Source organism: Pinus tabuliformis, chromosome 3_1, assembly GCF_031772625.1.
Source record: "Pinus tabuliformis cultivar Carrire ecotype Pingquan chromosome 3_1, CPIR1, whole genome shotgun sequence".
Taxonomy (NCBI): Eukaryota; Viridiplantae; Streptophyta; class Pinopsida; order Pinales; family Pinaceae; genus Pinus; species Pinus tabuliformis.
Genome location: NC_142301.1, coordinates 294181310 through 294203478, shown reverse-complemented (window position 1 = coordinate 294203478; position 22169 = coordinate 294181310). Strand labels below are relative to the sequence as shown.

At 41.1% G+C, this 22169-nt stretch overlaps 1 protein-coding gene across 2 annotated transcripts in view; it reads left to right on the top strand.

Moving 5' to 3' along the window:
• Positions 1-511: 511 nt before the first annotated feature.
• Positions 512-22169, top strand: part of LOC149186940 (ABC transporter G family member 28-like) — a 581368-nt gene continuing 559710 nt past the window's right edge. For both annotated transcript variants that reach the window (XM_089412709.1, XM_089412708.1), the window contains exons 1-2: positions 512-1160; positions 1296-1372. In XM_089412709.1, the coding sequence (XP_089268835.1) occupies positions 937-1160; positions 1296-1372 (301 nt within the window). In that variant the 5' untranslated portion in view covers positions 512-936. The remainder of the gene's footprint in view (positions 1161-1295; positions 1373-22169) is intronic.

Sequence of the window (22169 nt, the reverse complement as noted above, 5' to 3'; positions counted from 1 at the left end):
TAGTAAACTTGAACGCTTTTCTAGAGTACTAGAGAGTTAGGGCTTCCTCCTTAGTTGTGGCTAAACAATTATATATTCATAAATTAAAGTAAAAAAACAATCAATAATTTTTCTCTTAAAAAAATTTCCACCTAAAAAATTATTGTATACTCTTCTTGTAATGCATTGATTAATATTCTATTATTCTTGCTCTAAAATCTAAAAATTAAATAATGGTAAATAAAACACTGATTATCTTTCATGTATTTCCAAAGGTCTCCATCTATTTTAAACGAAAACAATAAAAAACAAACCAAAAAAGTTGACTTTTTCAGTCAATTATATCTCCATTAATTTTTAACCTTTTGATATTTCTTTTATAAAATAAAAAAATATTAAAACGTCAAAACCATTGAGCAACTCTTTTTACGAACGTAAAAGAACGCTGTGCTGTCTACGATTTCCAATCATTCCCGTTTTAACGTGAAAGATGTTGAAGTCAACTTACAGACGAGCGAAGTTTTACTATGCATAATACCAGAGAACTACCATATATGCTTTCTTTGCTTAAGATTTGCGTTGTTTGTCATCTCTTATAACCAGACACATGACGGGGAATAAAATAACCGACGGCATAAAATGGCATGGCCATCAGTATTATAAGATTCAGGCCTGAAACAATAATAAACCAAGCACGCACGTGCTGAACGATTCCAATTGCGGAGTCAAAGATGGCAGCATCAGATCTGAAAAAACTTGAAACTTTCTACGCTTCAAGGCACACAGCCTTGAATATTTTAGTGCCCATCTTGATGTCCGTCAAGCCTTTAATCCCAAAGTGCATGGTTTTGCTTGTCAGCTCTGTGAAAATATAATTTGTTTGTCCTCGAAACAGAGCGGGAATCGAACCCGTGATCTCAAGTCACGTAGCTGTTTCGGTCTGCAACCTTGAATTCGATGAATTCAAAAAATAGAGAAATGGTAAATTCAAGTCTATCTTTATATGCAGTGTGGGGTTTTATTGTCGTGCTTGGCGTTCGGGCTCAGTTAAACGATACTTCGTCAGCAACCGAACATCTATTATCTCAATTCGCAAGGCGTGCTTATCAACAAATTATGGATATGAACACCAACCTCACCAACGAAATGGCCAACCGTTACGATTTCTGTATAACGAACATGTAAGTGCTAGTAGTTTTTTTTAGGGGTAAAATCCTGACAAATTAACCTGAATGATTTTTTTTTTAAGCATGCTAGCTAGAAGATCCTATTCATGATTTCTAAGAGTCCTTTATTTTATTTTATTAAATTGGCAGACAAAAAGAAAGGAATGATTTATTTAGTTTCTCTTCAAACTTGGACTTCATAAATAAATGCATCTTGGAAACAAAAGGTATGGCATATCTATTTTATTCATGTTTCTGTTTGAGTTTATTTGGGCTGCTCTTCACTTAGTGACAGCATTTGGGGCATACAAACAATCTAAACATACCGGTCTATTATCCATCTTGCAGTTGTAGAACAAACAGTCTGAATCAAATCATCAACAATTCTGTAAAGTTTTCCGTATGGTGTTTCAGGGTTGAGATAGTTTTGACCGAATTGATCTAAAATTTTGCCCAATTGTCATGTATATCAAGCATTACTGCAAGAGAACTCTTTGAAATTCACTTTATGTTGGCAGAAAAGACCTGATTAGAGTTATTGGACGAGAGAAGCGAGCCTAAGTTACCAGTTACCAGAAGCGAAAAGTGGGTTCATATACTTCATTCATGTTTCTTTTGGGTTCATATACTTCATTCATGTTTCTTTTGGTTTTTATGTTAGAGATAATAGAGAAATGGAAATTCTAGATTGATAGAGTTGTTTTTTTAATCCAATCTGGAACTTTCATTTCTCTATTTTTTCTAACATTTTATTTGGGCTGCTCAGCATTTGGGGTATACAGACAATCTAAACATACTGGTCTATGATCCATTCTGCTGTTGTAGAACAAAGTCTGAATAGAATCAGCAACAAAATTGTGAAGTTTTTCCGTATGGTGTTTCAGGGTTAAGTCGAGATAGTTTTGACCAAATTGATCTTAAGTTTTGCCCAATTGTCAAGTATATCAAGCATTGCTGCAAAAAAACTATTCGAAATTCACTTTATGTTGGTAGAAAAGACTTAATTATGTGAAATTTTCTTAAATTGCAGCAACTGGAAATTTATTCTCCTAACTGATTAATTATTCAGTTTATTTGCTACGGAAAACGACGAATAAATCACACTGCAATTTTTCACAAATAAAATGTGCTGTGAAAATAAATTGGAAATCGAGGAAATGATAACACACACAATAAAATTGACACAGTTATTTTTGGATAAATGTCTCCGTAAAAACCCAATGTGGGAAAACCTGTTCATTAGATGAGGGTTTTATTATTACTGTGCAATAGTGAAAATCTGAGTAGAATCTAGATGCTAAACTGGCAATCCTCAGCAAATAATCTGACCAAAATTATTAGAGAGACTTTTCTCTCTCTTGTTAAAATTGGCAACTAGGGCAAAACTTCATGTGGGTCATCTTATTCATGGCTGATAATATTTTTATTAGATTCCTCTCGTCAAGAGGTGTAGGATTGATATAAAGATAATCCGATTCCGATAAGTATTCATGGAGATATGAATTTATTTTGATTATGGAATTATTATCAAGCCAACCTACAACTCATGTAGGCTCAGAAGCCCAACAGTCGCATCTATTCAAACACCAACATTGTGTATAAATATAAGAGGACTTTTCCTCATTTGGACTCACTCATCTCATCACATCTCTCTCTACTGCGTAGAAAAGAGTCTCTTCTCTACTGCGCAGAAAAGGGTCTCTCTCTCACACATGTGAAGCCGGAAGCTGCCGAAACTGAAGCTGCAACTGCAGAAGTAAAGTTTGACCTGTGTGGACTAGCAGATCTCTTTCTCTGAACTGTGCTATAGGTCCATCTGGATCTCCTCTGAAAGCCGCAACTTTTGGTGGTGGAATCAAGTCAATCCGACAGACGGTTTGCAAGATATCGACTACCCTAGTTTGAAGCCGAAAGCTGTCGAAACTGAAGTTGCAACTGCAGAAGTAAAGTTTGACCTGCGTGGACTAGAAGATCTCTTCATCTGAACTGTGCTGTAGGTCCATCTAGATCTCCTCTGAAAGCCACAACTTTTGGTGGTGGAATCAAGTCAATCCGACAGACGGTTTGCAAGATATCGACTGCCCTAGTTTGAAGCCGAAAGTTGCTGAAACTGAAGCTGCAATTGCAGAAGTAAAGGTTGACCTGCGTGGACTAGAAGATCTCCTCATCTGAACTGCGTTGTAGGTTCATCTGAACCTCCTCTGGAAGCTGCAACTTTTGGTGGTGGAATCAAGTCGATCCGATGGTCGGTTTGTGAGATATCATCTGCCCTAGTTTGATGATGAAGTTGCTAATGCTGATGCTGCTAATCTAGGGTTTGCTACTGCTGATATGAATCAGATTTATTGTACTATTTCTCTTTGCTGAATTATTGAAGATAAAAGAAGATTTGATCAAAGGGTTTCCCCACACATTGTGGGGTTTGTCCCTAGCTAGTCACCACATCTTGTGTCTCTTGTCTTGGCTTGTTTTCTGTCGATCGCTTAATGTTCTATCTGCACTTTACTTTATATACATGTGATTGCTAATCTGTGGAATATAATAAGGAAAAGAAGTAAACTGTTATAAGCATAGAACATACCATAATTTAACATGGTATCAGAGCTGAGGTGAAGACAAAGCCCGAGCAAGAGCAAGAGCAATCACCTAAGAGAAGATTGGCAAGGCTATCCTAAAAGAACGATGGGGTCATCAACACTCTTTCTTGCCGAAGACAAGCTCCGTGAGAAAGCTGACTATCACAGATGGAAGATGTCTATCAATCTAACCTTTGAGGATCAAGGAGTGTTGGACCATGTGAGAGGCAATATTGTTGAGCCTCCATCAAATGCATCCGTTGCTGCCAGGAACAAATGGAAAACCGGTGAAGTCTAAGCAAAGAAGATCATCCGAGACTCTATCAACAAGCGCTTGGTGGCCTGCATCTCTGATCTAGACACCTCCAAGGAAATCTACGATAGACTGGTGAGTTTATTTAAAGTAAATGATGCAAATCAAGTTTTGTTTCTTAGAAATACGCTAAGGAAAATCAAGAAGGGTAAAGATGAGAGTATGCAAGCATACTTCTTAAGAATCATCGAGATCAAGAACGATCTCCTATCTATTGGGGAGACTATTACTGACAGAGAAATGGCACTCACAACTCTTGGAGGATTACCATCCGAATGGTACGTGTTCAGGACTACTCTTCTGAACAATAATGTAATTCCTGGTTTCGAGGAATTAATGGCTAGATGCATTCAAGAAGAAACAAGGGTAGAAGAGCAAGAAATGCCCATGCCTAAAGGTCCTCCTGCTGCCTTTTCTTCTCATGCTAAGAAAATAAATAATTTCGGGACTAAATCAAAAGGAAAGGCTGGACCTAAGGATGGAAGAAAAGGACGATGTTACATCTGCGATAAAGCAGGTCACTATGCAAGGGAGTGCCCTGATAGAAAAGACTCACACCGGGACAATGATCAAAATCCCTCTGATGGCAATCAAAGGAATGACAAATTCAATAGCAAAGGTAAGAGGAGAGCTGGGAATCAAGGAAGAGGACAACCATTCAAGAAGGCTAGAAATTCCAACATGTATTAAATGCACCTGACCTCAAAAAGAACTTGGTGTCCATCTCGGCAATGGAAGACAAAGGCTACAAGGTAACCTTCAGCGATGGCAAGGTACGTATATGGAAAAATAATGTTAAAGATGCCTTTACTCTTGGGTTTCGTGTTGATTTCCTGAGTGGATATCAGGTCGATGGAAGTCTGCCAAGTGTCATATCTTATGACACATCTCTTCAGTCCGAACTTTGGCATCGGAGGTTTGCCCACCTTCATTATAAAGCTCTACTCGGTGTAAGACAAATGGTGACAGGGATGCCCGATTCTGAGTAGAGAAAGAAGGTGTATGTCCAGGATGTGCTGAAGGAAAGCTCATAAGGGGACCATTCCCCTCAAACCAAAGCAAGACCTCCGATATATTACAGTTGGTTCACTCAAGCATATATGAGGCTGGCATTAAGAGGGAGACTACTACACCACATACTCTTGAGCAGAATGGTGTGGCAGAAAGGAAGAACCGTACGATTGTGGAAGATGTCTCTATGGGTAGATGATGTAACAATGCCTAATGTGGAAGAACCGATGGATCCTATTTATCCACCTGAGCCTTCCTCTTCTAGGAAGAGGCCTTCATGGCTTAGGGGACTACTTAATGATGCTGAAGGAAATGCTGCACCCTGAGGAACCTTCCGTGAAAGTAAGAAACCCAACAGGTATCAGGGATACCTGACCAGTATGAGCACAATCATACAAAATGAGCCTTCATCATTCTCAGATGCCGTCAAGCATCAAGTATGGAAGGATGCTATGACCATTATGGAGAATGATGTCTGGGAAGTAGTTCCCAGACCCCAAGACAAGACAATTGTTACTTCAAACTAGATTTACAAGATAAAGCTGTAGCAGATGGAAGTACGGAATAGTATAAGGCTCGTTTTGTTGCTCGTGGTTTCTCCCAGAAGGAAGGTATAGACTATGATGTGATATTTGCACCTGTTGCCAGATATACGACCATCCGCTTGATCATAGCCCTTGCGGCTTCACAAGGATGGAACCTACATCAGATGGATGTCAAGACCGCGTTCTTGCATGGTTCGATCAAAGAAGAGGTCTACGTGGAGCAAGCTGAAGGATTGGAGATTTATGATCGAAAATCTCATGTATGCAGGTTGAAGAAGGCTCTCTATGGGCTGAAGCAAGCACCCCGAGCATGGTATGAGAGGATCGATAGCTACTTGATGAAGTTGGGATTCACTAGGAATGAAGCCGATCCTAACCTTTACTTTAAGGTTGAAGATGACAAGCCTCTCATACTGGTGCTGTATGTGGATGACCTCTTTCTAACAGGTGGAGACCCTCTCATTCACAAATGTAAGAGGGAGTTGGCTTCTGAATTTGAAATGAAAGACCAAGGACTTGAAGTGTCGCAGAAGCCAAGGGAAATTTTCCTATCTCAAGGAAAATATGTGGTAAAGATATTGGAAAGATACTGTATGATGGACTGCAAGCTTGTGACTACCTCGAGGATCTTAACATTTAGAAGCTATATGGTAGTGATGTCAGACCAGATTTGAGAAATGCCTCTGAGTTTCATAAACTCATTTGCATTGATGTTCTTGGTGAACCTCCATCCGAACATATGTTTTGTAGTTAGCATTGTGAGCTCATATTTGGTTGAGCCTCACTGGATTGATGCCAAGAATCTTCTGAGATATCTTCATGGCACAATTACTAATGGGTTAAGATACATTGCCGGAGATGTGAGACTACTTGGATATACTGATGCTGATTGGGCAGGCAGTGTGGTGGACTGTAAGAGCACTTTCGGGTGTTGTTTCACCTTGGGATCTGCTTCGATATCCTGGATGAGCAAGAAGCATAAGTCGATGGCTTTGAGCATTGCCGAAGCAGAATATATTGCTACTAGCATGGCCTCCTGTGAGGCAGTCTGGTTGCAGAAGCTCTTCAGTGAGCTGTTTGGATTTACATTGGATACCACTGTGATTCTCTGTAACAACCAGAGGTGGGATTCGATTATTGAGGAATCCCAGATTCGTCGATTGCTCCAGCAGATAGACATCATCTGGGATATGGTAAATCGATGAGCAAGGAGGCTCCATTGCATTAAGATGATGTACAGGTCGATACACCTTGTCATAGCCCCGAGGAAAGATCGAATCTGTGATTTTCCCAAACGACTTGGAGTCGTCAAGAAACCCTTGTACAAGGGTCTTGCATGTTGCATACATTGAGCTCTGGGAGCTTTGAGGGCTTGCGGTTCTTACTGGAGCAACATACGACCACAGGGTGACTCACCCTCCTCTGGTGGTGCACACTAGAACAAGATGATTCGCTCTCTTGTGGGACAAGATGATTCGCTCTCTTGTGGAACAGGATGATTCGCTCTCCTGTGTAGCAGGATGATTAGTTCTCCTGTGAGGCCTGGATTGATGTGTTCTCCATGGCGATTGTAGCAGGATTGATGTGTTCTCCTGCGAGGCCTAGATTGATGTGTTCTCCATGGCGGCCTGGGTTGATGTATTCTCCATGGCGATTGTAGAAGAACTGATGTGTTCTCTTGTGAGGACAAGATTGATTAGTTCTCCTGTCGAGGCATCCTACCATGCAGTCTAGGACTCATGGGAAGTACCTCTCATCTGATCAATGAGCAGGGAAATGATGTTAGGGACCATAGTAGTACCGATGGACGCATCGTTGTATCTACCGTACTCCCTACACTAGGATGACCTCCATTGATCTGGGATCAATGATGCTAGTCTGGGACCAGTGGTAGGAGTTGTACCATACTATGACGCTGACTTCGGGTCGGTTGAGACTGGTCTGGGACCAGTGGTAGGAGTTGTACCATACTATGACGCTGACTTCGGGTCGGTTGAGACTGGTCTGGGACCAGTGGTAGGAGTTGTACCATACTATGACGCTAACTTTGGGTCGGTTGAGACTGGTCTGGGACCAGTGGTACATACTCTGAGACTGACTTCGTGTCAGTGCAGTACTGGTCTGGGACCAGTGGTACACTCTCTGAGACTACGATACTGGTCTGGGACCAGTGGTAGGAGTGGTACTTACTATGAAGCTGACTTTGGGTCGGTTGAGACTGGTCTGGGACCAGTGGAGTTGTACTCACTATGACGCTGACTTAGGGTTGGTTGAGACTGGTCTGGGACCAGTGGTACATACTCTGAGATTGACTTTGAGTCAGTATGATACATCCTCGATCATTTCTTCTTCTTCATAATTCGAACAAAAGCAAAGTAGCGCATAACAAAGCAGAGCCGTGCAGATCAATACAGGGCTGAACAAGACAAAGTAGAACAAGCAGAATAGAGCAGAGCAGGGCAAGGGTCAGGCTATACAAGGCAGTGCATTTGATGGATGAATAGTAACGACCGATAGACAGATTGCAGATGAAGTTCTCCCTAGTTGAGAGGGAGTGTTAAAATTGGCAACTAGGGCAAAACTTCATGTGGGTCATCTTATTCATGGTTGATAATATTTTTATTAGATTCCTGTCGTCGAGAGGTGTAGGATTGATATAAAGATCATCCGATGCCGATAAGTATTCATGGAGATATGAATTTATTTTGATTATGGAATTATTATCAAGCCAACCTACAACTCATGTAGGCTCAGAAGCCCAACAGTCACATCTATTCAAACACCAACATTGTGTTTAAATACAGGAGGACTTTTCCTCATTTGGACTCACGCATCTCATCACATCTCTCTCTCTCTACTGCGCAGAAAAGAGTCTCTTCTCTACTACGCAGACAAGGGTCTCTCTCTCACACATGTGAAGTCGAAAGCTGCCGAAACTGAAGCTGCAACTGCAGAAGTAAAGTTTGACCTGTGTGGACTAGAAGATCTCTTCATCCGAACTGCGTTGTAGGTCCATCTGGATCTCCTCTGAAAGCCGTAACTTTTGGTGGTGGAATCAAGTCAATCCGACAAACGGTTTGCAAGATATCGACTGTCCTAGTTTGAAGCCGGAAGCTGCCGAAACTGAAGCTGCAACTGCAGAAGTAAAGTTTGACCTGCGTGGACTAGAAGATCTCTTCATCTGAGCTGCGATGTAGGTCCATCTGGATCTCCTCTAAAAGCTGCAACTTTTGGTGGTGGAATCAAGTCAATCCAACGGACGGCTTGTAAGATATCGACTGCCCTAGATTGAAGCCGGAAGCTGCTGAAACTGAAGCTGCAACTGCAGAAGTAAAGTTTGACCTGCGTGGACTAGAAGATCTCTTCATCTGAACTGCGATGTAGGTTCATCTGAATCTCCTCTGGAAGTTGCAACTTTTGGTGGTGGAATCAAGCCTATCCGACGATCGGTTTGTGAGATATAGTCTGCCCTAGTTTGATGATGAAGTCGCTAATGCTGATGCTGCTGATCTAGGGTTTGCTATTGTTGATATGAATCAGATTTATTGTACTATTTCTCTCTGCTGAATTATTGAAGATAAAAGAAGATTTGATCAAAGGGTTTCCCCACACATTGTGGGGTTTGTCCCTGGCTAGCCGCCACATCTTGTGTCTCTTGTCTTGGCCTGTTTTCTGTCAATCGTTTAATGTTCTATCTGCTCTTTACTTTATGTACATGTGATTGCTAATCTGTGGAATATAATAAAGAAAAGAAGTAAACTGTTATAAGCATAGAACATACCATAACTTAACATCTCTCCATAAGCAATCATGGCACAACCTGCTTAAAAAACTAGCCCTCCAAGAACCCTTGCGTAGACCCTCACACACATAGCCTGAATCTGCCTCTATTCAAGTCGTCTTGCTAGCTACTACCTTTGGAAGTGATTCTCTGGCCCTTTGGAAAATTATCGCGGCCTCCGACAACTGAATCGATCTCCTCCTTAGCCAAATCAAGCTACCTCACTGAAGCTGTCTGTGTAGTCCCTATGCAACCTCTAGTGGAATAACTTGGCCTCTTGTCGCTGCTTCTCCAGAACTGGAAATTCCTCCGAAATTCATTTCTGTTGCTCCCTCTCTGTCTCTGTGTCCTTCCTGGCTCGAACTTCTTTCCCTTGCTCGATATCTGAAACTCGGTAGCTTGATCTGCTAAGGAACTCGACCTCACAAGTTTCTTCTCCATTTACCCATCGAGTTGCTCTTATAATCTCTCGCTGGTGAACCAATGGCCATGATTAGATCCCCATCAACGACTAATATCATCTTCAACTCGATTCGTGTGAGTTTCTAGAGAATTCTCACATTTCTTAATTAATTACTAGTAATTAATAACTTTTCCTAAGTTGGACTTAGGAAACATTTTATTATTGATCAATTAAATTAATTGGGCCATCTTTAGGTGTTTTCTCTTGAAACTTTTTCTGGATTTGGAGAACTTGTGTTCCTTAGCCTCTCTAACCAAAGTCGAGACTAGAACACCTGTCTGATGCTGCAAAAACTAACACTCCCTCTTAGCGAGAAAGGTGTTCTCTCTGTCTCATAACATCTACCCATACGCTACTAATGTCTAACATCTGGGACAACCTGTCATAGCCCATCAAGCCATTGCGCATACTTTGATTCATCTGCTACTCAATAGCTAAACCATCCTGCATCTGTGCTGATGCTGACACTGCCTTGTACCACCTGTACTGCTGCTAACTCTGCTCTGTGCTATCACTGATCTCATGCTGCTGTTCAGAACCAAAAGCTCTTGCTACTGAAAAGGGTTCTCCACTATACCCATATGTTCTCTAAAATAGATGAACTTAGCTCTTCCTAGAGCTTTTGTGAGTATATCTGCAACTTGCTCATCTATGGGAACATGTTGTAGCTGGACCATTCCACGTTGCACACAATCTTTGATGAAGTGATATCTAATATCTATGTGTTTCGACCTATCATGAAACATTGAATTTTTAGAGAGCCTGATGCAACTTTGATTATCATAGTAGATATTAGTCGGCTCCATTCTCTGATCGAATAGGCTCACCAACAACTTCCGAAACCATATAGCTTTGTTCGTGGTTGTGCTAACTACCATATACTCTTCTTTCACAAAGCTCAGTGCTACTGACTTCTGCTTCTTGCTACACCAAGAAACAACACCTGATCCAACGCTGAAGCAACACCCTGATGTGCTTTTTCTTGTCCACTACACTACCTGCCCAATCTGCGTTTGTGAATCCACATAGTCTGACACCATCACCTCGAGTATACCTCAATCCATATTCGACTGTGCTGCACAAATACCTTAGAATGTGCCTCGCTACTGTCCAATGCACTCTCTTAGGTCCTACCATAAATTGATTGAAAGTGTTGACTGCGAAGCAAATATCTAGCCTAGTATTGACCAGATACATGAGGGAACCAATAAGCTGTCGATACAAGGTGGGGTCAATGTCTTCGTCCTTTGATGCATCTATCTTCCTCCAATTTGTGATCATAACCGTAGACATGGGTCTATAATCCCGCATCCTGAATCTCTTCAAAATCTTTGTAGCATATCTCCCTTGACCAAGGAAGATATCCTTGTCCTTCTGCCACACTTCTAGGCCTAGAAAGTAATGCATCAACCCCAAATCCTTCATGTCAAATTTTTTTGCCAAGTTCCTCTTGTAGTCCTCTATGAGCCTTGATGACCCTGTCAAGAAAAGGTCATCCACATACAATACTAGGATGAGTGGCTCATCTTTTACCATTAGATAGTAAATGTTGGGATTTGCATCACTCTTGATGAATCCCATCTGCTGCAAGTAGTTGTCAATCCAACCATACCATGCCTTGGTAGCCTGTTTGAGCCTCTATAGAGCTTTCTTTAGTCTACACACATATGTGCTCCTCATGTGTCTCGAAGCCCTCTGACTGTTCTATATATATCTCCTCATCTATCACCCCATTCAAGAAGGTTGTCTTGACGTCCATTTGGTGAATCTACCATCCCATTTGTGCTGCTAGAGAAATAACCAACCGGATAGAAGTATATTTGGCAACTGGGGTGAAGGTCTCCTCATAATCTATCCCTTCCTTCTACACATACCGCTTTGCCATGAATCTAGCCTTGTACTTCTCCACGCTGCCATTTTCAACGTACTTGAACTTATAAATCCATCGAGAGCCCACAACTGACCTATCCTCAAGCCTTGACACTACCTCCCAAACATCATTTGTCATGATGGAACTGTATTCTTCCACCATGGCATCTATCCACAACTGATGTTGTGCGGCCTCTTGATAGCTAGAGGGCTCTACAATCTATGCCACTAATGCTTGGTACTTGTCTGCGTTCTCTCTTGTTCATCCTAGGAGCTCCAATAAACTCTTCTACATCTCTCAATCTCTGACGAACTTCCCTGTTGGTTCGACCACTAGTTGTGGGAGGATTAACTAGCTCCTCATCCTGCCTCTGCTGCGAACTTACTGGATCTCCTGCATCAAAGGACGTGTTGGTACTGGTAACTGTACTGGATCCCCGTGATTGTTCTCTAATTACCTGCTAGCATTTCGTGAAGGCTCTGTCCTCAATAAACTTCACTTCTCATCTCACAATAATATTCCTGCTACTAGGAACATAGATCCTATATGCCTTAGAGGGTTCGCTATACCCAATGAAATACCCCTTTTCTGTAGTTTGATCCAACTTGGTGTGCTTCTCATCTGGTGTATGGAAATAAGCTACACTGCCAAAGATCCTGAAGTGATTGACTCTTGGCTTCGTCCCTGAGAAGACTTCTTCTGGCGTTATCTTCCCCAATGCTCTTTGAGGAACCCCGTTATGTATATACACAACTGTGTTACATGCCTCTACCCATAAGTTCTTCTGCTCTACTACTCCATTTTGCTATGGATTGTATGAAGTTGTCCACTCTCTCCTGATGCCTTCCTTCACATAGAAACCCGTGAAGTCACTATATGTGTACTCACTTCCTTTATCTGATTGAAGCACCTTGATCTTCTTTCCTGTCGCATTCTCCACTAGAGCCTTAAACTCCTTGAAGTGATTGAAAACCTCATCCTTGGTCTTTAAGAAATAGATTCCGGTTTTCTTGGAATGATCATTAATGAAAATAATGAAGTACTCGTACCCTTTGAGAAATCTAGTGGACATAGGGCCACAAATATCTGAGTGTATAAGCTGTAACACACCATTTGATTTGCTGTCACTTCTTGGGAATGTTGCCTTAGCATATTTCCCAAGTATGCACCCTTTGCACACATCATCATGTTTTGTGCCTAATTCTGGAACACCTGTTACTGTCTCCCTGAGCATTCTAAGTGCTCCATGATGTAAATGTCCCATCCTCCTATGCCACAAATCATTCAGGTTTCTCCCGCTGTTATGACCATTGCTTACTAGTGCAATTGGAGAGTCGAATTGCAACTCATACAATCTGTTGCTTCGTAGCCCAATTTGTTTTACCTTCTTCTAGTTCTGGTATTTGATGAACACCTTTTTTCCTTATGAAGCGGACATTATATCTCTTATCTTGTAGTTGAGATACTAAAATTAGGTTCATACCTAGCCTTGAAAGATGCAATACATTTGTAACACTGGTGCTTGCTCCTGACTCCTTATGAATCTCAATGGTACCTCTCTCGATTGGAGTGCATTTAGTCCTGTTTCCCATCATTATCTAGAAGCCCATCTCCTCCTCATTATAGCTGGAGAAATATTCTCTAACTCCTGTCGTGTGAGTTGACGCTCCACTGTCTATATGCCAGACTCCCTGTGAAATTGAGCTGGTTAAGCAAGCAATTCCTCCTCCAATATGGAAGACAAATCTGTAGCTCCGTGAATATCATATCTGTCTGTGGCCATACTAGGGGTTTCTGGAAAATTTACTGAAGACATACTGAGTATAATTTCGTGTGCCTTCGTTTTCCACCCAGTGTTGATCTGCTACTGCTGGTCTAATTGCAATCAACTGTGCCTAAATATGCTCAACAAAATCTTTGATCTGCTCACTGAAACTGCTTCCCGACAACACCACTGCTTGCTGGAACTGCTACTGAGCTTGTTCGAACTTTTCCTGCCCTTGCAACTATTAATCGAGTTTCTTGCCCAACAATTCGAACTGCTTGGCTGGCTCTCTACATAGACCTGAAAGAAATTTGCTCAGACTCCCTCTGAACTTTGAAATTTCGCCCTCTTCTCTACGGAGCTCCTAACTTGTCAAGCTTGCTCTGATACCATGTGAAATTTCCTTAAATTGCAGCAACTGGAAATTTGTTCTCCTAACTGATTAATTATGCAGTTTATTTGCAACGACAAACAACTAATAAATCACATTGCAATTTTTTACAAATAAAATACGTCGCGGAAATAAACTAGAAACTAAGAAAATGATTGCACATTACATTAAAATTGACACAGTTATTTTTGGACAAATGTCCTCGGAAAATCCCAATGTGGGAAAACTAATGCAACAAATGAGGGTTTTATTATTATTATGCAACAATGAAAATCTGAGTACAATCTGGATGCCAAACAAGCAATCCTCAGCAAATAATCTACCCAAAATTGTTAGAGACTTTTCTCTCTCTCCACAAGCAATCTCGACACAACCTATTTATGAAAACTGACACTCCAAGAACCCTTGCGCAGGCCTCTATGCAATGCTTCCCAGACTCTCACATGCATAGCCCAAATCTCTCTCTAATCAAGTCATCCTACCAGTTGTTGCTTCTGGAAGTGATTCTCTGGCCCTCTAGAAAATTATCTTGGCCTTCGGCAATTGAATCAACCTCCTCCTCAGCGAAATCAAACTGCCTCACTGTGCGTAGTCCCTATGCAACCTCTAGTGTAATAACTCGGCCTCTTGCTACTGCCTCTCCGGAACTAGAAATTCCTTCGGAATTCACTTCTATTGCTCCCTCTCTGTCTTTGCTAATGTTATCGGAACCGAACCGGTTCCAGCAAAACCGGTTGGTTTGATCGGTTTGGAGGCAAAACTGGTCCGAACTAGCCCTCTGAACCGGAAAATATCAGTTCAGTACCAAACTGGTCCGGTCTAGACCAGTTCCGCTTGTCCGTGGGGCCCATGGCGTGCGGCCTGGGTAATAAAAAAATCGTTATCTATATATATATATATTTTTCTTCTAATAATTAATCCTAATTTCTAACCTAATTTGGGCTAAAGCTATTTAAAAACCCCCACGCCCACGCCCACTCCCTCTATTTCACTCACATTATTCATTCGAGTCTCTGCAATTCTTGAATTGAGTTTGGTGAAGAGAATTTAGAGAGTTTTTTGCAGGGTTGTTCTGAGGGATATTTTTTTGCGGAATTGAAGAGCTGAATGGGGTGTTGGAGAGTTGTTGGGTTGGAAGATTTTCGAGCTATGTCAAAGATTTTTATTTTTTATTTTTTATTATTTTATTTTTTTTATTTTTTTTTTTAGAGATCTTTGGGTTTTTCTCAGTGGTTTTTGGAGCTCGTGGAAGAATTTTTATTTTTTATTTTGTTGGGGCTGCTACATTGCTGATTTCAGATGATTTCGGAGCTAATTTTCTCCAAAAAATTATAGGGTAAATCAAGGAATTTTTAGCTATTTTTTTTTGTTCCATTTTTCTCTAGAAATCAATTTTTTTTTTCTTCTTAAAAAAATTAAAAACCCCAGTGTTTTAATGCAGATTTGTAGGGGCTGCTCCAGAGTTGATTTTGGAGCTGATTTTCTTTAGAAATTAAGAGGGTAATTCAAGGTATTTTTTTCAACCATTAATGTTTTATTTTTCTTTAAAAATTTATTTTTTCCCAAAATTTTTTAAAACCTTGGTGTTTTTATGCATAATTCAGATTTGTAATTTTTTGTTGGAATTTTTTTTTTTTGCCCATTAGTTTCTTCTATTTTTTTGTCAACAATTATTAAAATTTGTAGGGTTATTTTGAGGGATTTCGTTGACAAATTCTTAAGGAAGATTTTGGAGTTGAATCAGCTAATTGAAGAGTTTATTTTCAGATTGGTTGGAGCTTTTTCTCTTCTCAAAATTTACAAATCTTCTCCAGGTATTTTATTGCCTCTACTCTTATTTTTCTCTAAAAAGAAAGTTGCCATAGAATTCTAAAAACACTAGGGTCCCATGCAGATTTTTCATTTCTTTCTCATGGCCCCAGAAAACAAGAATGATCCAGCTTGGATTCACTGCCATTTAAATGAACAAGGGGTAAAAGTCTGCAACTATTGTGGGAAAAAAGTTAAGGGTGGGGGGATCCATAGAATTAAAGAACACCTAGCACATTGGAGAGGGCAAGTAAAACCTTGTGAAAATGTTTCTGATAATCTTAAAGCAGAGATGCAAAGTTTAATTGAAGCCTACAATGAAGAAAAGGGGAAAAACAAAAGAATTAAAAAAGATATAGGCAAAAGTCAAAAGGATGATGCATTGCTTAGTGACCTTGATTTTGAAGAATATGTGCCCAGTTTTGAAGATTCCTCTAGTTTCCCTGCTAGAGTTGGAGAGGGTAGTTCAAGTGCTTTTAACTTGAAGAGGACAACAACCCGTAGAGGGATTGACTCCTCCTTTTAGCCCTACACCACCCCTGGTTCTCAACCAACCCTTGATGCTAAATGGAAGAAGATAGAGAAGGAGGCTGCATATGAATGCATTGCTAGATGGTGGTATGATGCAGACATACCTTTTAATGCTACTAATTTTGCATATTATCAGCCCATGATTGATGCTATAGCTTCATGTGGAGCAGGCTTCAAAGGCCCTAGCTTTCATGATATCAGGGGGCCACTTTTACAAAATGAGGTCCAAAGAATACAAGAGTACCTTACAGAGTTCAAGCAATCATGGACCAAAATAGGATGCACAATTATGTCTGATGGATGGATTGATGGTAGATCTCGCACCATACTAAATTTCTTAATTGCTTGTCCAAAAGGTACTATGTTTCTCAAATCTATTGATGCATTTGATTAGGTGAAGGATGCACAATTGCTATTTCGTCTTTTGGATGAAGTAGTTATGGAAGTAGGGGTTGAAAATGTTGTACAAGTTATCATAGATAATGCCTCTAACTATGTTGCAGCGGGAAATATGTTGGAGGAAAAACACCCCACCATTTGGTGGTCTCCATGTGCAGCTCATTGTTTGGACCTCATGCTTGAGGATATTGGCAAAATTGAGTGGGTGAAGAAGTGTGTGGAAGATACAAAATCCATAACCAGGAACGTCTACAACCATTCATGGGTCTTGAACCTTCTGAAAAAGCACACAAGGGGTAAAGAGCTTGTTCGATCAACCATCACACGATTAGCAACCAATTTCCTTTTGTTGTAATCCCTTATTCAACAAAAATGAAAATTGAGGAAGATGTTTTCATGTGATGAATGGAATTCATCTCAGTGAAGTAAAAAGGCTAAAGGAAAACAGATGGTTGACCAAGTATTTGACAAAAGATTTTAGTCAAAGGTAGAGGAGATTGTGCTATTTAGTGAGCTTTTTTTAGAGTTTTGCGGATGGTGGATAATGATAAACTTGCCATGGGGTTTGTTTATGAGGCCATGGATTAGGCCAAGGAACAAATAAAGGCAGCATATGGGGATAAAAGACAAAAGTACATTCCTCTATGGAGAATCATTGATGAAAGATGGAACAAACAACTCCATAGACCTTTACATGCAGTCGACTACTACTTAAATCCAAGGTATGTAATTTTGGATTTCAATGCTCATTGCTTATAAGTTATAAGTTATAAGTTTTAACTTTTAGTTTTGTTGACTTGATTAATATGTTTTTGTTTCTGAATTTTTGAAGGTACCATTACACTACAAATTTTGAGGCTGATGGGGAAGTTTTAGGGGGATTGTATAAATGCATTGAGTGCATGGTCCTAGATTCCAAGGCTCAAGATAAAATTCATAACAAGCTCTTGAATTTTAGTGAGAGTATTGGTACCTTTGGAATTTATATGGCTATAAGAAATAGAACAAAGAGTCCCCCAGGTAAGAACTGTCAAAATTTGCAAATTCTTATATTAATAATTTACTTTCAAATTCATTTGCTAATACTTTTTTTCATTCCACCCTTTTTGCAGCTTATTGGTGGCAACAATTTGGTAGTGAATGCCCTCAATTGCAAAAATTTGCAATTCGAATTTTGAGCTAGACATGTAGTGCTTCAGGGTGTGAGCAGAATTGGAGTGTGTTTGAATGTATACACACTAAGAAGAGGAACTGTTTGGAGCAAAAGTGGTTGAATGACATGGCTTTTGTTCAATACAACCTTAGGTTGAGGTGCAACCAATCGCTGAATAAAACCCCTGAATCAAGCAACATTGTCTTGGCTCACTTTGATCCAACATCAGAATGGGTTGTGGAGAGTCAAGCACCAACATTTAACAATGAAGACGTTTCTTGGTTGGACTTGGACCTATTTCCACAGGATGCAAAGGTAGATACATTAGAAGCACCAGTAGCAACTTCAGGGCCAGGGGAATCAAGACATATTCCCATTGCAGACTTGGATGCTACTCATTCTTCAAATGAGGATGAGGAGGATGATCAGGAATCAAATGATGATTCTGATGATGATTGATGATTTGATCATTGATTTGTTGTCGTCGTAGCTTGTAGTATAATACTATGATCTATCATGTTATTTTGGACTATAAAGGCATTTTAGAGCTTGCTTCTTGATGTGTGTAACATTTTTGGTTTATCGATGTTTTGCACTAAGTGCTATTTTGGTTATATGCACTATTACTTGCTATATAAATGAGAACTTTTTATTGGACTAGGGCCAAACTCCACCTTGGACAACTCATATGATGGGGGTGATATTTTTATTGGATTCCTCTTTCCGAGAGGTGTAGGATTGATCTAAAGATCATCTCATTTTGACATGTATAAATGGAATTATCAATTTATATCTTCTATGGACAAATTGTCAAGGTCGGCCAACAATCTAATGTAGGCTTAGAAGCCCAAAAGTCATGTCTCTTCACCCTCAACATTGCATATAAATAGAAAGAGCATCTACCTCATTTGGACATTCATCATCTCACACATATCCCTCTCTCTCCTCATTTGATTGGGTTGTACGAATTTTAGGGCAAGCTTCTCCTCCACACGTGCGAAAGTTTAGTTGGGTTTTTGCGTTGACCAAGTAGCAGCCAGCTTTGACCAACGTTGACTGGGCAGTGTTTGACTTTGTTTGACTACGATTTTTGTGGGAACATCTCTGTTTGGGCAAGTCGCATATTGTTGATTTGGGGTAGCATCGGATGTGCTCTAGCCATGAAAATTGGTGGAGAGGCTAAAGCACATGAGATCTCCAAGACCCAGAAATGGTTTCATTCTACCCGATGAAGGAGATATTAAAATAATTAATATTTTTAATGGGTTCCTAAGTCTAAACTTAGGAAAATAAAAATATTAATGGGTATTAATATAACACTGGGTTAGAAGGTTCTAAATGACATGGATTAAGCCAAATATAATCTTAGCTGTTGATTAGAGATATAATCTCGGCTGTTGAAGTCTCAACAGAAAAAGTATAAGAGGAGGCTTGAGGGTCAGTTGGAGATACACCAGATTGATCAATCAGTTCAATTTTCTAGAGCATGGTTTGCTAAGAGAAATCGAACCGATGATCAGAGTTGCAGTGAGGGGCAGTGAGTGCATAGCAGAGAGGCAGAGATAGTGCCGAAAGACCAGCGCAGAGGCAGAGAGGTAGACGCAGAGCCAATAGGAGCCACACAGAGGCTAGAGTGACTACGCAAAGGGCCAGAGGGCTTGTGTGAGTAACGTAGAGGCTGCAAAGGTGACACAGAGGGCCAGAAAGGCTACACAGAGCATTAGAGGGCTGACGCAGAGGGTTTCAGGCTGACGCAGAGGCCAGGAGGGCTGACGCAGAGCCTCAGAGAGGCGTTGGAGAGAGTTTCGTGGAGCAGACTTTCAGAATATCTGCTTCCGAAGAGAGGTATTACTGTCAGATAGATTTTTCTATGGGGTGAGCAGTATGGCACCCAATTGTACTCAAGAAAATCTGCTTAATAATAAAACCCTTAGAACTGCTGCACCGATTTTCCCAAGTTGGGTTTTCTTGGGGACGATTGTCCAAAAATAACGGTGTCCCTTGTGTGTTTGTCTATTTCTTTCAATTGATGATCTGTAGATGGTTGAGACTGCATTGTGTTTATTTCAGTATTTATATGGTTAAATAACGTGTTGAGTAATTAAACAAGTAGGAGAAATAAACTAGATAGTGTAGGAAAATTTCTAACGGGTTAGACTTCAAAATTTCAACATGGTATCAGAGCATTGCAGATCACATGAGAGCTGAAGGCACCAGCTAAATCAGAGAATTTGCAACAGAAACAACTGTCCTGAGAGATATAAGTTGTTCCTATGCGAAAGCAATAGAGTAGGAGTGACACAGTTGGCTAGTGGAGCGATTCATCCACTGTCGGGATTGCGCAGAGCCTAGAGGCTCAATTCTTCAGTTGTTGGGGCATAGGAAGCTATGGGCAGATTGTGGAGTGTGAAGCTGGTGGGGTGTTGTCGCTGTTGAGGCAGAACAGTACCTAACGGGACAGAACCAAGGTAGAAGGGAGTCATTACCTAGGTGGATTTCTCACCAAGAAATCTAGATCAGTGTTGCAGGAGCAAAGGGGATCGAATTGGTGCGATTCAACTGTTGGCAGAAGGATTTCTAGGAGGGAAATCGAGACTCAGAGGGAGTCTAGAAGAGAACTTCCAGGAGGGATGTAGGGACTCAGAGGAGTTGAAAAGAAGAGCAGAGATGTCCATGAACAGACTGAGGGATCAGGGCAGGCTGGACGGGGCGTCCAACTTTGTCATATGGAAGGCCAGGATCCTGTTTGTTCTAGATAGACATCTCATCGAGGCCTTCGCCTTGAGAACCATGGCTATCCCAGTCGACCTAGCTGATACTGAAAAGTATGAGGATGTGATGGCCAAGGCAAAGTGCATAATTCTTGATGGGGTCAAGGATCATGTAGTTCAGCATATTGACGAGAAGAATACGACAAAGGAGATGTTGGACACATTGACACCATTGTATTAGGGCACTTCCGTGCAGAGGAAGATGCTATTAGAGAATCAGCTGCGGTCATATCAAATGCAGAAGGGGGAGCAAATAGATCACTTCGTCAGCAGGTTACAGGAGATCCGGGACCAACTGACTTCCATAAGGGTCACGCCGAATTAGGAGTTGACGGTGATGACTGCCCTGAACGCAGTCTCCGAGGAATGGGATACATTCATCCAAAGCATTTTGGGCAGAGAGAATCTTCCAGATTGGGAAGAACTGTGGGAAGCTCTTTGCCAAGAAGAGATCAAACGGTTGACCAAGGCGGGAAGTAGTGGCAAAGGACCTCGGGTCAAGAAAGAGGAGGAAGAGGATGCAGCTCTGGCATCTATGGGACAGTAAGGGAAGAGGAAGAAAAATGACCTCTCCAAGCTTAAGTGCTTCAACTGTGGGGAGCTAGGCCATTATGCAACCCAGTGTCCTAAGAAGAAGCATAAGGGAGAGGCGTCTGACTCCAAGGCAGTGCCAGCTAAGGTGGAAAAGGAGGTAGAGGATGATGACAATTGTGCCATGAGTGCTCATGTACCTCTAGAGAAGATGTGGGGAGACATCGAGCTGTAGTGAGGAGTACTACAGGAGATGAGGGGCAGGATCCTTGAGGTACCCAAACTCTTGGATCGTATTTGGCTACGAGAGCCCCAAAGTGACAGTAGCAGGATGGCAGATGTCGGTAGAAGCGGATGCGGATGGAGCGACGAAGAGTGCTAGAGTGCAGTAGTCCCTGGCAACGCAGAGAGGGTTGCAGCAATGTGAGAGGCACAGAGGAGGTTGCAGTAGTGCAGGAAGGCACAAAGGTGTTTGCAGCAGTGCGAGAGGAACAAAGTTGTTGTAGCAACGAAGAGGTAGGAGAGGGAGCACAGGATAGTGGCAAAGAGAGCCTCAACATTAAGAGGGTTTCTAGCTTGACAAGGATGTCAGTCGTTGGGTAAATCAATTACCATCATCTCAGTCACTGAGTTGCAGTGCAGCAGTAGCAGTGGTAATGCTATGGGTAGCACGATGCAGCATGAGGAGAGAGGGATGTAGTGCAGATGTAGTGTTGGGAGAAAGGACCACCAACAACACGGATGCAGAGGGAGTGCTGGAATTTCTAAGTTTAACCCGTTAGAAATTCTTCCTGTACTATCTGGTTTATTTCTTTCTACTTGTATAATTACTTAACAAGTTATTTACCATGTAAATACTGAAAATAAACACAAGTACAGTATCAACATCTACTGAAAGAAAAAAAGCACATAAGTGACACTATTATTTTTGGACCAATGTCCCTGGAAAAACCCAATGCGGGAAAACCGGTGCAGCTATTCAGAGGGTTTTCTTATTATGTAGTTTTCAGAATACAACCAAGGTGCCAGAAATGGCTCACCCAATAGAGAATGCCCTCAGCAATAGTACCTCTCCTCGGAGACAGATATTCCGGCTGATCAATCATTGGATGAAC